General features: G+C 44.5%; 1 protein-coding gene across 4 annotated transcripts in view; it reads left to right on the top strand.

Moving 5' to 3' along the window:
• The window catches only part of THOC5 (THO complex subunit 5), a 36,521-nt gene extending 20,171 nt beyond the window's left edge, over positions 1-16,350 (top strand). For all 4 annotated transcript variants that reach the window (XM_055321958.1, XM_055321960.1, XM_055321961.1 and 1 more), the window contains 9 exons: positions 57-165; positions 4,659-4,760; positions 5,262-5,358; positions 5,943-6,057; positions 7,343-7,446; positions 7,581-7,668; positions 12,331-12,446; positions 13,119-13,309; positions 16,150-16,350. In XM_055321958.1, coding sequence (XP_055177933.1) covers positions 57-165; positions 4,659-4,760; positions 5,262-5,358; positions 5,943-6,057; positions 7,343-7,446; positions 7,581-7,668; positions 12,331-12,446; positions 13,119-13,309; positions 16,150-16,213 — 986 coding nt within the window. In that variant the 3' untranslated portion in view covers positions 16,214-16,350. The remainder of the gene's footprint in view (positions 1-56; positions 166-4,658; positions 4,761-5,261; positions 5,359-5,942; positions 6,058-7,342; positions 7,447-7,580; positions 7,669-12,330; positions 12,447-13,118; positions 13,310-16,149) is intronic.
• Positions 16,351-17,602: the final 1,252 nt, after the last annotated feature.

A 17,602-nucleotide genomic window follows, 5' to 3' on the forward strand; every position in this document is an offset into this window, starting at 1 on the left:
TAAACTGTTCTCATGTTCACCTTGTACTTGCTTTTCTTTTCCTCCTCCCCCTCCAGATGACAGTGTACTTCACTTGACTTTCTACTACCTCATGAACCTCAACATCATGACAGTAAAAGCCAAAGTGACGACCGCCACGGAGCTGATCACCCCCATCAGTGCAGGGTATTGGGCAGGCACTGTGAAAAGTGGGGGTGGCTGTGAGAAGAGCCTCAGTGTGGGCTGCTCCTGGTTCCTCACACTCTGAGGAGGTGCATGACTGTGTTGATTTCTGTTGTCACATCCACATGGCCTAGAAGTCTTGGTGCATAACTGATATTTAGGAAGCACTCACTGACTTTAGTTGGTCCTTTTACTACATAGCAGATGATAAAATGACTACAGTGTATGGCAAATTGAGTAGGCAGGGCAGAGCACTGTTTTTATAAACAGTGGAAAGGCATGAATGGAGTTTGGCAGACATTATTAGGTTGACAAATTTAAATTTAGGCCGTCCTCTTCCTTTACCTTTTCTCTCTCAAGGTGCTGGGATTTTTGTTTCACAGCTCACCCGGTACCAGGTTGTCCTTACCTGGTGGTGAGAAGAGGTTTTGAGGAAAGTGAGCAGAGGCATAATAATCATTGCCACAGGTCGAGTACCCCCAGGAAGCCCCTGACTGTGGTGGTCTTGTTCCACAGCTAGGAATAGGAAGAAGGCAAGCGGACCCAAGAGAGCCTGGACGTTAAATAGTCTCACTTACAAGAGCACTACCCTGGCCTGGCAGTCCTGCACACTGAGTCCTCGAGTTGGCTGTACAAAGACCACTGAGTGTGGCAGGAGTCTAGCGCCTGCTGGGTTGTGGCTCTTCCTGTGGCGGCTACCTGATGGTGTGGTGTCCTTGGGTTTTCTACCCTGTACTTAGCGTTCACATCCCCTTCAGGCTGCAGCCTCAGTCCCTGTGTTTGAGAGTGGTGTTTCGTCACCTTTGTGTACTTGGGATGAATTGACCCTGTTCTCACCTGGCCCCAGCAGAGGGAGCCCAGGGCTTCTTCGGGCTACACTGCCCAGCCAGAGCTCTCTATCTAGGAGCTTGAGGCAGTGGTGGAGCTTCTACATTGTGCAATGATGGGAGCAGTGCTGCTGACTGCTTACCAGCTGGACTCAGAACCCCAGTGTGTCCCCAGTCTGCCACTTACAGCTGTCCACTGAGTCTGCTTTCTCGCTCTGGTCATTAATTGTGATATCCCCTTTGAGGGTGTTCATGAAGGATCGGGTTCAGTGCTTAGTGTAGGTGAAGCACTTGGTAAATAACAACTGTGTTTATCATCATGAACTTGCTTAACTCTTCACAATTTTATAAGGGGAGGAAACTGAGGCCTGTGTACCTCTGTACTGTATGCCTGTCATTGAGAGGTGGGCTGTGGCCCCAGAAGAGAACCAGGATTATAGCAATTACATCTTTATGGGCCTTCAGGTATGTCTAGTTCATCCCTCTCTTTTCCAGATAGAGAAACTGAAATTCAAAGGGTATATGATCAATTATGGAAGCCCCTAGCCTAGGGCTCCAGACTCCCACCCCAGAGGCCTTTGCTCAAGTACCCCTGCTTTGGCCCCTGGAGATACCAGCCCGGTATATGGTTCTATTTGTTTATCTACTAAACATAAGGATACTTTTTTCTCCCTAGTATAATCATAGTCTCACACTAATTCTTTAATATCATCCAATATCCAGTCAGAGTTCAGATTTCCCTGATTTTCTCACAACTGTTTGTTTTTACGTTGGGTTTTGAATCTGGATCTCTGTAAGGTCCAGATGTTAAAATTGGGTGAAGCTTCTCTCAAGCTTCTTTTCATCTGAATGTTGCTGCCATGTGTTTATTTATTTAGGGGAATGGGTTGTTGTTAGGTATGTTTCTCCAGTCTGGATTTTGATTGCATCCCTACAGTGCAATTTAATGAGTTATTTACTCCCTTTGCATTTCATGTAAATTATAGTCAGATTTAGAGGCTTGATCAGATTTGGTTTTTTGTTTGGTTTGGTTTGGGTTGGGTTTTTTGTTGAGGGGACAGGAGCAGGACAGTATCATAGATGCCGAGTACTTTGATCAGGAGGCACAGGTGATTTATTTTTGTAGCATTAGCATTGACGACCATTGCCAGGATCTATTCTTTATGGAATTGATGTATTTTGGGGGGGTTTTTTTTTTCAAAGATTTTATTCATTTATTCATGAGACACACACAGAGAGAGAGAGAGAGAGTAAGAGAGAGGCAGAGATAGAGGCAGAGGGAGAAGCAGGCTCCACGTAGGGAGCCCGAAGTGGTACTCAATCCCGGGTCTCCAGGATCAGGCCCTGGGCTGAAGGCGGCACTAAACTGCTGAGCCACCTGGGCTGCCCCAAGTTTGTTGGGTTTTTTAAAGATTTTATTTATTTATTCATGAGAGACATGGAGAAGGAGGCAGAGACATAGGCAGAGGGAGAAGTAGGGAGCTTCTGATGCTGCACTCGATCCCTGGACCGAGGATCACGCCCTGAGCTGAAGGCAGACGCTCACCACTGAGCCACCCAGACGTCCCACAGAATTGATATTCGTAATACAAATGATTTAATGTTTAACCAACCTTGCTAAATATTCTTCAAGAAATTATTTTCCAGAGGACCCTGATCCCAGGGTCCTGGGATGGAGTCCCATGTTGGGCTCCCCACTTGACAGAGAGTCTGCTTCTCCCTCTGTCTCTTCCCCCTGCTTGTGATCTATCTCATACTCTCTCTCTTTTTCAAATAAATAGATAAAACCTTTAAAAAACAAAGAAAAGAAAGAAAAAAATTATTTTCCAGATGATCTCCATTAGGGCATTTTAACTAATCAGTTCTTCCACTTTTAATTATTTTCCACTTTTACTTTACCAAATTTTTAATCTTTTAAAGTTTATTATTATTTTATATCAAAGATTTGAGTAATTGGGTAGTTTTTGTTGTGTTTTTTTGTTGTTTTTTAAAGATTTTATTTATTTACTCATGAGAGACACAGAGCGAGAGGCACAGACACAGGCAGAGGGAGAAGCAGGCTCCATGCAGGGAGCCCGACATGGGACTTGATCCCTGGTCTCCAGGATCACGCCTTGGGCCGAAGGTGGAGCTAAACCGCTGAGCCACCCAGGCTGCCCTTTGTTGTTGTTTTTAAAGTAGGCTCCGCAACTAGTGTGGAGCCAAGTGCAGGACATAAACTCACTACCCTGAGATTGAGACCTGAGCCAAGATCAAGAGTTGGATGCCTAACTGAGCCACGCAGGAGCCCGTTGGTGTATTTTTATGACTATATATAATCTCTCCTTTTACATCCATTATTTTAACCAAATTCATTTGTCCTGAACCACGCTTATATTTATGGATATAAATTTTGTCAAGAAGATTTAATTCTTCCATCGTGTTTTGTTAATTAGGAATACTTTATTATGCAGCTTTAGCTGTTCTGCTTTATTTTTGTTGATTCGTTCTATTAGTGATAGTCACTAAATATTGGCCAAAAGACTGACAGGTTTGTTTTAATTATTGATTGATTGATTGATTGATTGATTGATTGATGGGAAGGGGCAGAGGGAGAAGGAGAGAGAAAATCTCAAGCAGACTATGTGCTGAGCAGGGAGCCCAACTCAGGGCTCAGTCTCAGGACCACAAGATCATCATGACCTGAACTGAAGTCAGACACTTAAACACTTGAGCCACCCAGGATCCCCTAAAAGACTGATAGTTCTTATTTATTTTTTAGCCAATTCTCCATGAAAGGCAGGAGGGGAGAGAATGTAGGAGAGACAGAACAGGGAAGAGTCCAAAACTGCCACTGCCCCATTGCTAAGTTCTTAAAGCCATGCAGGGGGTCTGAGCAGCAGGATTAGTCTGTTCTGCCTGAGTTGCTCCTGATGCCTTACCTGAAAAGGTGAAGGAGAATCCCCTGCTGGTTGAGGGAAAGAATGATCCTTGTCCTTTGAGATCAGCTTATTCCTCTCCCCTCCCATCCCTTCTCCACTTGTCATGTTTATTACAGGCTATACCCTAACCATTCCAGGTGGGTGGCAATGGTGCTGTCTCTCTGCTTATAGCTCTGGGTCACCTTGTCTCCGCATGTGATAATGTCTTTTTCTGGGAACATAAAGGGGACCTTTCTCTGTGAGTAGCATCAGATTTGGTCAAAGTGAGATACACGTACCATCAAAGCTCTTCACTTGTTCTTTTAGAATAGAAAGGAATCTCTTATGCCCTTATGAAAATTGTGATTATTTTATCTCCAGTGTCATAGCGATTTGCTGCCTCAAGGAAAGGCCCTGGTCACCATAAACCTCTTGAAGGGATAGGATTTTCAAAAATTTGGCAGTTAGGACTACTACTGTCTTTGATCAGACAGTGCAAATCCCAGTTGTAGCACTTACTAGTAGTGTGATCTTAGACAAGCCATATCTTTCAAAGCCTTGAGTTTCTCCTCTGTAAAATGGAAATGGTTATACTCCTTCAAAGGGTTGTAAGGATCTGGGGACCTTAAGTATAAAGGGTCTGGTCCACAAGAAGATTCTGGAATTGGTAGCATGATCATCACAGTAGGTGGCATTATCATCCCCAGATGACCAAGTCTGCCTTAAGATGTTGGCCAGCGTTTTCAATGCAGTCTTTTCCCTTTTCCAGTGACTTGCTATCTCCTGACTCAGTCCTGAGCTGTTTGTATCCGGGGGATCACGGAAAAAAAACTCCAAATCCAGCCAATCAGTATCAGTTTGATAAAGTTGGGTGAGTCAGCAGTGTTTTCTCCTCTCTCAGCCTCTCTGCTTTGGAGTTTCTCTGGCAGCTCAAGCCCAGTGTTGGGGAGCTGTTAGGGCCAGAGGCCTGTCAGCAGGGAGTGGAGACCATATGGAAGGGTGGGTGGAAGGATCAAACTTGGAGGACATAACATGTGATACAAAAATAAGGTTTAACATTTTAATTTTCTGAGTATTAAAAACTTTTTAAGTGTTTTAAAAATTGGTAGGCTAGTGAAGAGATCAAGGGCACTGCCTTTTTATTGAGATTTGTTTCTAAGTTGGGGTGGAAAGAGAAAAGCAAACATGGGAGAGGTGAAATTCACAATAGGGAGATTATGAAGTTTGGAGGCTTTGCTGGCAACCTGGCTGTAAGTGTTGCTGAGCCTATAGGACCAGCCCATTTGTGGGTAGAGGGGGATAGGAGGAAGGCTACCCTGGGACCACTGAAGAAAGGACATAAAATCATTTTATGCTGTGTTCTTTTCTGTAGCATCCTGACTTTGAGAGACTATGTACTTGACCTAGGTCACCCCTATTTGTGGGTACAGAAGTTGGGTGGCCTCCACTTCCCCAAAGAGCAGCCCCAGGTGTGTACACTGATCCATTCTCCTTGGCTAAGGATCTTTACTTCCTCACCTCCTGTACAGACTCCAGAAAAGCTTCTGATGGCCTCTGGGGGCTTTGAATTATTAGAATGCTTTCCCTCCAACCTATGATCTGTCCTCCCTCCACTCAGGATACTAAAATGTCTGAGGCCTACACGTGTTCAGGTACCTTTTGCTTTCTCCCTGAGCCCAGTAGCTGTCTTGATCAAAGTAACTTGGGTCCTTGCTCTGGGTGCAGCATAGCTCCAGGCTCTGCCACCCCTCAGTCTTGGGTACAAAGATGCCAAAAATGAGGTGTCAACAGAATCCCAAGGGATCCAGCATCTCAGCAGAAGTCTTTCTTTCTCAGGAACTGGCCAGTCCTCTTAAGAACTCAGTACCTTGTATTGTTCCTGCTGGAACTAAGCATCAGGCCTGTCATAGCAGGCAAACCCTGCCATTCCCATAAGATACCATCTCAGGGTGTGGGTGGTACTGGCTACCATAGGCAAGCAGGGCCTAGGAGAGAGGCAGTGCCTGGAGGAAGGGATGGAGCACTCAGGCATGCTGCTCACTGTCATCCACAGCACACAGTGATTGCTGACCACTCGCTGAGTGCCAGCCACATGGAGACAACCATGAAACTGCTGAAGACCAGGGTACAGTCCCGCCTGGCCCTCCACAAACAGTTTGCATCCCTGGGTAAGCTAATGTTAGGGCTGTGGCTTAAGGACCACTTGGACAACACAGAAACTAAGATGACTTATCCTTTGCTCTGATGTCTTAAATCCTGGTGACACATCAAAGAAGCCTTGGTTCCTGGCTCTTGCTGAGCAGAGGTGTTGGCAGGGCCCCTGGGGGAGAGCTACCAGCCCATCTAGACAGAGATCTGAGTTCCTCTCAGGGCCGTGAAGGCTGTCCTAGCTCACAAAAGAGGCCCAAAGCCTTCTGGGTGGTCCAAGTTAGTGGACTGGTCAGGAACAGCTTATTCTAGGTTAGTGCATGTCAGACTTTAGTATACATACTACAGATATTAATAGCCTAGGTCATGCTTTGTAGAGCTTACATTTAGCTTATTTGAGTATAGCTGTTCAGGGAACCACCCCCTCATTCCTCCCCTAAGACCTATTGAGCTAGCATCCTCCATAGTGAGGCTGAACCTTAGTGTTTTTCATAAGCTCCCAGGTGATTGTGATGAGCCATTAACTAAGGTGGTGGCCAAATGGGTATTCCTTTTCATTCATTCAGTAAATACTTGTCAAGGGCTTACCATGCATAAGGCACTTGTGGAATAGTGAGAGTTTAGATCTTTCTGATCAAAAATAGTCACTGTCAGGAAAGGTATTGTATTTCTGGTACCCATCTAGAGACTGTACCCCTCTGGAGCAATTCTTGTACTACACGTGGACCCAGATGTCTCCAGGGCAGCATTACTCCTCTGTCGGGCTTGCTCCTCATCAGCATTACTGGAGTTTTATCCCAAGGTTGGATGATTGTCATCCTGGACAGCGTTTACTGTGTTGGCATATTTGCAGATTGAAGTGCCAGCAGGAATTTGCCCTGAGCAGTTCTCTAGGTCTCCCTTAGAGGAACTGACACAGAACACTTCAGTCATTTCCTCCATCAAGGTCAGCTATGAAAACACAGTCCTCTCAGCTATTTGATCTAATTAACAGTCACTGCTGCAGAGGCCCTGTCACTGGTTCTGACGACCCGGGGGGGGGGGGGGGTTGTTTCACTAGCCATCATTTGCATTAAATGTAATGCACCATGAATGCTGGTGCTAGGTCTGGCAACAAGCACATAGCACCAGCTGAAGGTCAGATTGGTGTGCCTGCATTCCTGGCACTTGTTGACCAGAGCATCTACTGAATGCCTTCTGTACCTGGACAGCTGGCAGGGCCAGCTGAGCCCTCTAGATGATACCAGTTACCCAGTGCAGCACCTGATTTCTACTTGTAATGCCATGTATCTTGCTCTCTTTTAGAACATGGCATTGTACCAGTTACCAGTGATTGCCAGTACCTCTTCCCTGCAAAGGTGGTCTCCCGCCTGGTGAAGTGGGTGACAATTGCCCATGAGGATTACATGGTAAGTGGAGGAGTGACAGGTCACCCTTGCTGTCCCAAAGACCCACATCACATTTCAGCTCCTGCCCTTCCACCAGAAGTGCAGGTGATTTGACTAGAGAATACAGGAGTTCTCTCCTCTGTGGTGACTTCTAGGAGCTGCATTTCACCAAGGACATTGTAGAGGCGGGACTGGCTGAGGACACTAATCTCTACTACATGGCACTTGTGGAAAGAGGCACAGGTAATTGCTCTTCTCATCACAGTGGTAGGCAAGGGTAGCTAGTAAGAATAAAACATTCCTGAGGGTTGCCCAAAGAAAGCAAAAGATCCTGGAATCCTGCTGGGGTGACTTAGCAAATAGTAATGATTGTAAGAGCTATCATTCAGTGAGGACTTGATCTGTAACACAGCCACATCCATGTTTTGTCTCATTTAATCCTCATGACAGTGCTGGAAGTAATAATGCAGGTATCCCCCATTTTCCTAAAGTTTGCATTCCACCACTTTGCTTTTACCAAAAAAAAAAACTACATTAATACCTGTTTTCATTAACCAAAAGAAAGGAGAATTTTGGGACACCTGGGTGGCTCAGCAGTTGAGCATCTGCCTTTGGCTCAGGGCCTGATCCTGGATTCCCCGGGATCCAGTCCCGCATTAGGCTCCTTCCATGGAGCCTGCTTCTCCCTCTGCCTATGTCTCTGTCTCTCTGTCTCTCTCTCTCTCTCTGTCTCTCATGAATAAATAAGTAAAATCTTTAAAATTTTTTTCACTTTTATCAAAGAAGTTATTACTGTATGAATGTAGGCTTTTATTAAATAAAGTGGCATTAATGCTCAGAATGTGGGGGATGCCTCTTGCTTTTTGCCCTTTTGGCTTATGAAAGGTTTCATAGGAATGCTCTACTTTGGATAATAGGAGAAACCTGTATTCCCATTTTATAGGTGACATTTAGGCTTAGTCACAAATGTAGTTTGACGTCTGAACCTGAGCTCTTAACCCTTTGCTTTATCGTTCTCTAAAAGCAGATACCTGTTCTCCTCTTCACAGAAGGGGTGACATGTCACTCTCAGGTTATGAAGTGCAGAGTGGCAGGACCTTCCTCTCTGTCTGGTGTTCCTGTACTCACTTTGCATCGAAAAGTGATGATTCATGATTCCTCACAGCTATCTTGGTGTCTAATTTGCCAAGGCTTCCTGTGGAGCCACCCAGGTGCTGCCTGTGGAGCTGTTTTCTGGCTCCTGCCTTGTAAGCCTGGGACTGCCCATAGGATCTGACCCTGAGGCTGGGTGCTCTGGCCACAGAGCTGAAGGAGTTGTCTGTGGTTCTAAGACAGTGTGAGAAATATAAGGAAAGGTTGCACTCTCTGATGTTAGAGTTTCTCTACCCTAATACCTTCCATTCTTTTTTGTGTGTTTTAAACATATTCTGAGGACATTAAATACTTTATAGATATAGCTGAAGTTCCCTTGTTTCTACTTCATTCTCTCCCTTATGATTGATGACTGCTATTTGGAATTTGTACATTTGCTTCCCATCCTTTTCCTTTCTAAAAATACTTTTATCTTGTCCCTAAATAACCTAGAGTACTGTTTTGAAAGGGCACAAAATATGTAGTCCAAGAAATTTATAAAGCTGCAAGTGGAAGTCGTCACTGGAAGATGTCACTATGCTTCCTAGTTGAGCAGATGAAAGCTTGTAAAGATAGTAAGTGTTCTAGACCCATCAGAATAAATGTGATAAATAAAGTTTTCATAAGATGCATTATAGAATTTGAAAATTCAAGAGTGAAATTTAAATGAATGAGTGGGCAGCAATTCCAAAAATATATATATATACATATATGTATGTATGTATGTATATATTAACAATCCTTAAGTCACTTTACAACAGATCAGTTTGAAAACTGATGGATTAAAAACAGAAAATTGGTGAATAGAGGTAAATCCAGAAATATATGCTGTTAGGACAGAAGCCACAACAAAGAAGGGACTTCTTATTTTTTATTATTTTATTTTATTTTTAAATGTTATTTTATTTAAATTCAGTTAATTAACATATAGCATATTATTAGTTTCAGAGATAACGTTCAGTGATTCATCAGTTGTATGTAACACCCAGGGCTCATTCCATCATGTGTTTTTTTTTTTTTTTAAAGATTTTATTTATTTATTCATGAGAGAGAGAGGCAGGCAGAGGGAGAAGCAGGCTCCATGCAGGCAGCCTGGCATGGAACTTGATCCCCAGTCTCCAGGATCACACCCTGGGCTGAAGGCGATGCTAAACCACTGAGCCACCAGGGCTGCCATTTGTGCTCATGTGTACTCCTTAATGCCCATTCCCCCACCCACCTTCCCTCCAGCAACCCTCAGTTTGTTTCTTTCTTTTTTTAAAAAATCTTTTATTTATTTATTCATGATAGTCACACACAGAGAGAGAGAGGCAGAGACACAGGCAGAGGGAGAAGCAGGCTCCATGCACCAGGAGCCCGATGTGGGATTAGATCCCAGGTCTCCAGGATCGCGCCCTGGGCCAAAGGCAGGCGCCAAACCGCTGCGCCACCCAGGGATCCCCTCAGTTTGTTTCTTATAGTTAAGAGTCTCTCTTACGGTTTGTCTCCCTCTCTGATTTCATCTTATTTTATTTTCTCCTTCCTTTCCCTATGATCCTCTATTTTGTTTCTTAAATTCCACATGAGTGAAATCATATGATAATTATCTTTTTCAGATTGACTTATTTCACTTACCATAATACCCTTTAGTTCATCTACATTGTTGCAAATGGTAAGGTTTCATTTTTTTTTATTGCTGAGTAATATCCCATTGTGTACATATACCACATCATCATTATCCATTCATCTTTCAGTGGAGATCTGGGCTCTTTCCATTGTTTGGCTGTTGTGGACATTGGGGTGTAGGTTCCCCCTTGGATCACTATTGTATCCTTTAGGTAGGACTCACTTTTTAATAAATGTAATTGAGACTATCAGAAAAGAATTCTCTTAACTTATACTCTCTTATCTTCTGTTGTTTGAATTAGTCGTGTGTCAACAGTTCTTCTTCCCCCATAAATAATGAAAAAGGAATGACATACTTAACCTGTTGGTAGAAAGGGTAAATGTCATCCTGTGGAGAAAGGCAAAGGCTGTCACCAGAGAAAAAATGAATATGCTATAAAATGCAACTATTTTCAGGGGCACCTGAGTGGCTTAATTTGGTTAAGGATCTGCCTTCAACTCAGGTCATGATCTCAGGGTCCTGGGATCGAACCCTGTGTTGGCCCCTGGCTCAGCAAAGAGTCTACTACTCCCTCTTCCTCTATTCCTCCCCACTGTTTGTGCTGTCTCTCTCCCTCTCTCAAATAAAAATAAAGTCTTGAAATATACATGAGGCGCCTGGGTGACTCAGATGGTTAAGCATCTGCCTTAGGCTTGGGTCATGATCCTGGGGTCGTGGGATCGAGCCCCACATCAGACTTCCTGCTCAGTGGGGGATCTGCTTCTCCCTCTCCTTCTAACCCTCCCCACTGCTCATGTTCTCTCATGCGCACACACTCTCTCTCTCTTTCTCTCTCAAGTGAATAAATTCCAAAAAAATAACTATTTTTTAATGAGTATGAACACAGCTTTGATATCAGACAGTTAAACTCAGCACTGCTGCTTTGCAACAGTTTGATCCTAAGGAAGTTTCTATCAGAGCTTCAGTTTCTTCAGATGTAAAATGGGGATGGTAATAACGGTACCCATCTCATAGAATCATTGCTAGGATGAAATAAAATGTGTGTAAAGAGTTTATTTAGCACAGTGCTTGGAATACAGTAATTACTCAATAAATGTTGGCTATTGGGATCCCTGGGTGGCGCAGCGGTTTAGCGCCTGCCTTTGGCCCAGGGCGCGATCCTGGAGACCCGTGATCGGATCCCACATCGGGCTCCCGGTGCATGGAGCCTGCTTCTCCCTCTGCCTATGTCTCTGCCTCTCTCTCTCTGTGACTATCATAAATAAATAAAAATTAAAAAAAAAAACTTTAAAAAAAATAAAAAATAAATGTTGGCTATTAAAAAGTTTCACATAACAAAATTCATAAGAAAAGGAATAGAGAGGGGATCCCTGGGTGGCGCAGCGCTTTGGCGCCTGCCTTTGGCCCAGGGCGCGATCCTGGAGACCTGGGATCGAGTCCCACGTCGGGCTCCCGGTGCATGGAGCCTGCTTATGTCTCTGCCTCTCTCTCTCTATCATAAATAAAAAAAAAAAAAAAAAAAAAGAAAAGGAATAGAGAAAATGTATATGATGTAACAGCTAATACATAATATTGTTGGAAAGAAAAACCAGATAGTAATTCTTCATGTGAAAAAAATCCTTAACTTGCCGGTAAAAAAAGCAATGCCAGTTAAAACAAACTTCTGTCGAAGGAGCAAATAGAACTCTTGGGCAGACCCTGTGTAGACCAGACTCCATTCTGGGGAGTCCAGACAAATCTTCATCCTTGGAGGGACCGGAGTTAACAGGACGTCACTTTCTGCAACTTGACAATTCTACTTTGGAGATTCTAGAATAAAAATAAAAGTCAGTTAGTACCAGAATGTGTTGTGCAGTACTTGAATTAATATAAGACAAAGAGTTAGGGCAGCCCAAGTGGCTCAGCAGTTTAAGACCACCTTCAGTCCAGGGCCTGATCCTGGAGACCCGGGATCAAGTCCCACGTCGGGCTCCCTGCTTAGAGCCTGCTTCTCCCTCTGCCTGTGTCTCTGCCTCTGTGTGTGTGTGTGTGTGTGTGTGATGCATAAATAAATAAAATCTTAAAAAAAAAAAAAAAAGACAAAGAGCTAGCCTCAGGGGTCCATTAGGGTTGATCTCTGGCTGGCAAACTCTGTCTCAACCGATTCTTCCTCATTCCTCCCTTCCCAGCCAAACTCCAGGCTGCTGTGGTGCTGAACCCTGGCTACTCCTCCATCCCACCCATTTTCCAGCTCTGTCTGAATTGGAAAGGGGAGAAAACCAATAGCAATGATGACAACATTCGGGTAAGGCCCTGCTGGGGTTGATGGGAGAAGCAGGGAGACTGTCCTTGGAAGGGGGAGGGCAGTGCCAGAACCTACTGGAGCTGAGAGCTTGGCCACTGGCATAATTCCAGGGACAGAGGGACCTGCCAGGATTTATAGAATTTGCTGGAGGGTGTGTGATATAGTAGAAGAGAAAGCCTAGACCCGTATTAACCACTTACCTAGCTTGGGGTCACCCCATCTTAAAATGGGGATAATATAAATCCTTGCCTTAAAAGATTGTTGTCTTGGGCTTCTGTGGAAATGTGAATAAACTCAGACACGTGGAAGTGCTGAAATGAAATGGTGTGTGAGATCCTAATGGCTTAATTATCATTATACCTGTTGATTTGATTCTATAGTGGTCTTCTGGCCATTGTTCATGTTTTTAATGCTAACACCTTCTGATTTAGCTCTTAAGATTCCTTCCCCTACACACCTCCATCTTCTTGGCTGTGCGAATGTTGGGCAGGGAAAGTTAGGGGTCAGAATCAGGAAGACCCTATTCTAAGGACAGGGAGCCTCAGGACAAACCCATCCAGTTTGATCTGGTGTGACCTAGCTCCTGCAGAGGCCTAGCTACAGTTTTTGTGGGGCTGTCAAACCCAACCAGTCTGACGGTAGTGCTGAATTTCTGGCTTTCCCACTTCTTAGGCCATGGAGAGTGAGGTCAACGTGTGCTATAAGGAGCTGTGCGGACCCCGGCCCAGCCATCAGCTCTTGACCAACCAGCTGCAGCGCCTATGTGTGCTGCTGGATGTCTACCTGGAGACTGAGAGCCACGATGACAGTGTGGAGGGGCCCAAGGAATTTCCCCAGGAGAAGATGTGTCTGCGGCTTTTCAGGTGAGATGAGGGTGGGAGCACTGGGGTTCTGGTGGTCTCCAGCCCTGCCTCTCACAGGGACTTGGGGAGAGATCAGAGCCTGGTGTGGAGGGTATGCTTGTTCTCAGGCGTACTTGTCTCTGTTCACGGGATAAATTAAAATTCTAGCCAGATTTTCAGGGAAGGGCTTGCTCCCTCTTTCCTGAAACTTTCCCTACAGCCTACTTCTACTGTCCTGGTTCAGTTGTTCTTCACAAGCACCCCTGAAGGTGGGCCACCCACTGAATGAGCAGTACCAGACCACGAACCAAGAGGATTTAGCTGAACTTCCTATGCTTTTTTTTTTTTTTTTTTTTTGGAAAACAACAGGGTTTGCTTTTTACTGTCCAAATAAGCTTTTAAAACTGCATAGAGCCCCACCAGGCCCAGTCTGCCATAGTCTTCCTAGGGTACAGCTTTAGGTAGTCGGGCATCATGGAAGGAACCAACTCTGAAGTGAGACAGACATAAGTGCAGATTGCTGCTTTGTTGCTCACCAGCTGTGTGACCTTGACAGAGTCACTTTGCACTGGACCTATTGCTGAAGGCTGACATGGAAATATACTGTCTGGCTCATGGTAGATATAGAGAATTATTAGATGTAATTCATATAAACTATGAGAATCATTCCTGGCACAGACGGGCTCACAGAATGCCATTAGGTCCTGACAGCTTGATGTTTGGTGTATCTGTGCTCATGGCACTTCTAGCTACTACTCTTTTCACTTTGGTCAGGTCCTTTCTCTCCTTTTCATCCCCTCATGTTCTTGTTCTTAAGGAGTCAGTTTCAAAACTCCAGAGTCCACACTGTTCAGACATGTCCTTCCCTTTTAAGCAAGCAGCTGGGAAGGAATGGTGTCTGGGAGAGGGGAAGGGCTATAATCTGTTTTTAATTAGGACATCCCCTCTTCCCTGTCAGTCTAAAGGTGCCTTACCTGCCCCTCACCTTCTTCTCAGATAGCCAGTCCCAGCCTCTGGAAGCTGTGCCAGCATCCTCCCACCTCCATCTGGCACTTCCACCTGGCCTGGTTCTTCATGTTATCTGATAATAACCAGTTCCAGCCCCCAAGTGGCTGCTGAGAGGCGGAGCTGGTGGCTAGATGTTGGTAGCTTCTAGGACTTGCTCTCCCTAGTGGGTCTATGTGAGAACTCACTTCTTCCCACCGTCCCAACCTGCTATAACACCTTTCCAGGATGGAAGCTGTCACACGGCCAGTGTTTATTTTTTGTTATCTAATCGGACCCCAAAGGATCCATTTCCTGAAGTGCTTTGTGTGTCACCCAGGCTGAGCTCCTCTGTCAGAGCATTCTGGGATGTGCTCCTTTGGCTACTCAGGCGCAATTAACTCCATGACTGCTGAGATGTGAGTTTGTAGGCCTGGAGTCCAGCTGACCACTGGTATCAGGCCAAGGGGCTGGGCTACAAAGTGCTAGCCTGGAAGCAGGAGACTGGAGGTCTGGTTCTGCGTATGGCTGGCTGCTTTCAGGCTGTGGGTTCTTCATTAGCCACAAGCCTAGACTTGCCCAGGTGATTCTGTGCCCTTCAGATGTTGGGAAGTATGTGTCATTGTGATTACAAATAAGGGCTTTGGGGCCAGAAAGACATGGGTTCAAATTGCAGCTCTTACCTGTGTGATGAGGGTTTACACTTAGCCCCCTGAGCTTCAGATTCCTCATTGGTAAAACAGTGTCCACCTCAGGCATTGTTGGGAGAATGAAATTAAATCAGATGTCTTGTATAAAGTGCTAAATATAATGCATGCAGAGTAAGCCCTCACTTAAGTAAGTGGTTGCATTGGTGTTGGAATTAAAACCTTCTTTGTCCTCATCTCTCCAATTATATACACATACCCCTCCTTCAGACCAAGATGTAGGGTGTCACCTTTCAAGTTACCACTGAATGTCAATCATAGGCAGACAAAAGAGGCCCTTTAGCTGGACATCATTCACTGTGGAGTTGTGTAGAAGAGGCCCCTGTGTGAAGTTCTGCCTGGCGGCCAGGATTATAGCTGAAGCACCTTAGCTTCATAAGGTTGACGTTTTGGCCATAATTGCTTGGTGTCAGATCTGGTTTTGAAGTTAGGCCTTGTACTTTCTGACCATAAAATATCTCAGGCAGTTTACCTCCCCGAGCCAATTTCTTCATCTGTAAAATCTATGAAGTGGTAGAAATAGTATCTAAGAGGTAGTAAGTATAAAGCACATAGTTCTTGGCAGGCACTTAGTGCAGATTCTTTTCACCTCTGCCTACATGGAAATTTCTCTGCAAAGGAGGACTTTAAGGTTTTTTTGCTCTATTATACTTATTATGGAAATAAAATAGAGATGCCTGGGTGGCTCAGTCAGTTAAGCATCTGCCTTTGGCTCAGGTCATGATGCTGGGGTCCTGGGATCAAGCCCCACATCAGGCTCCCTGCTCAGCAGGGAGTCTACTTCTCCCTCTGCCCCTTCTCCTGGCTTGTGTACATGCTTTCTCTCTCTCCCCCTCCCAAATAAATAAATATAAATATAAATATAAATAATATAAATATAAATAGACACACACACACACATATATATATAACCAAAAAAATGTGAGGGTTCCCAGAAGTGCCTGTTGTTAATGAGGGCCTTTCCAGGTTTGTGTTCATGCCTACATTTTCACCAAAACAGGATCACACCTTACATATTGTTTTATAGTCTGCTTTTCTCACAATGTCATTCCCCCTCACCCCTGCCACTCCAGCAGCTGCATAGTTTTTTCTCATGTAGATGAATTGTAATTTATTTTGTGAGCCCAAAGGGCATGGTATTAACTGATCTCCCTTCTCCTGTTTCTCTAGGGGTCCCAGCAGAATGAAGCCATTTAAATATAACCATCCTCAAGGATTCTTCAGCCATCGCTGACCTCCCACTTCGCCTGTTGTTGCTCTTTATGCCTGAAGTGCTGTGCCTCTACGTTCTGCTTTGGCCCACATGGAGCTCTTGATATTCTCCAAAGACAGTTTTTTATTTCTAGTCTATTAAAGTGTCACTTGACCAAGTGGCCTTTGTCTTGTGGCTCCTTGGGGAGGAGGGAGGTGGGTTTGCAGTCTGGAAGGGCAGTTGGGGGCCATAGTACGGTGTGAAAGAGCTTTTGTGCATAGGCTTTCTCTAGGTGGCCAAGAAGAGCAGAATGCAGAAGATTCTGATACTGTAGAAAGATGCTGCCCTCTTAACCCACTCATCTTACTTGTTCTTGCTTTGGGAGGGCCTCATTATTATGGTGTTTATTACCCTAAGTCCCTGCTGTTAGGAAGTAGCAGGGAAAGCCCAAGTGAGCCTAGCACAAAAAACAAAAGCTCTTCTTTCCCATCCCCTCACTCCCTCCACTAATTTTGTCAGTGCCTTCATTGGCCAGATTCTCTCTGATTATTGGATTTTATAAACATCTGACAGTACAGCGCAAAGAGAAGACAGATACAAGGAATAATTGTAAATATTGCAGGTTTTTGTGACATCAGTGAGAGTGGTGTTGGAGAATCACATGCAGAGCTACCATCCAGTGAGGCTCTCGCGCAGTGAAACCAGGAGACATGGTGAGGGTATGATAAGTGCCTGAAAAAAAATAACAGTTTGACTCTCAAAGAATTAAGAGAAGTCCTGGGGAAATAGATAAAACCCTCTAAAATGTTTGCAAAATGACGACCTTTATAATAATGCAAAAGTCAAAGTGAAGGATGGCATCAAGTGTTCTTAAGACAGGTTTGTCAGAAAAGTTACTCCCTATCCTTTCAAAAAGAAATCAGTGTTCAATTCGTTATTTGTTTAAGAAATAAGATATAGGGGATCTCTGGGTGGCTCAATGGTTTGGCGCCTGCCTTTGGCCCAGGGCGCAACCCTGGAGTCCTGGGATCGAGTTTCGTGTCGGGCTCCTGGCATGGAGCCTGCTTCTCCCTCTGCCTGTGTCTCTGCCTCTCTCTCTCTCTCTCTCTCTCTCTCTCTCTGTCTCTAATAAATAAAATCTTAAAAAAAAAAAATTACATACTGGGGGCACCTGGCTAGCTCAGTCAGAAGAGCATGCAACTCTTGATCTCAGGGTCATGAGTTTGAGCCCCACGTTGGGTATAGAAATTACTAAAACAAAAAACTTAAAAAAAAATTATTACATACTTGCATATATAAACAACTACAAGATGAAAATCTGCTCTTGTAGCAACTTCTAATATACATAAAGTTTATTTTTTGTGACAGTCCCAATCAAGTGGCTTTTTTTCTCCCACAGCATACTTTGAACCTTATTCCCCATCATGCATG

Source organism: Nyctereutes procyonoides, unplaced genomic scaffold (genome assembly GCF_905146905.1).
Source record: "Nyctereutes procyonoides isolate TBG_1078 unplaced genomic scaffold, NYPRO_anot_genome, whole genome shotgun sequence".
NCBI lineage: Eukaryota > Metazoa > Chordata > Mammalia > Carnivora > Canidae > Nyctereutes > Nyctereutes procyonoides.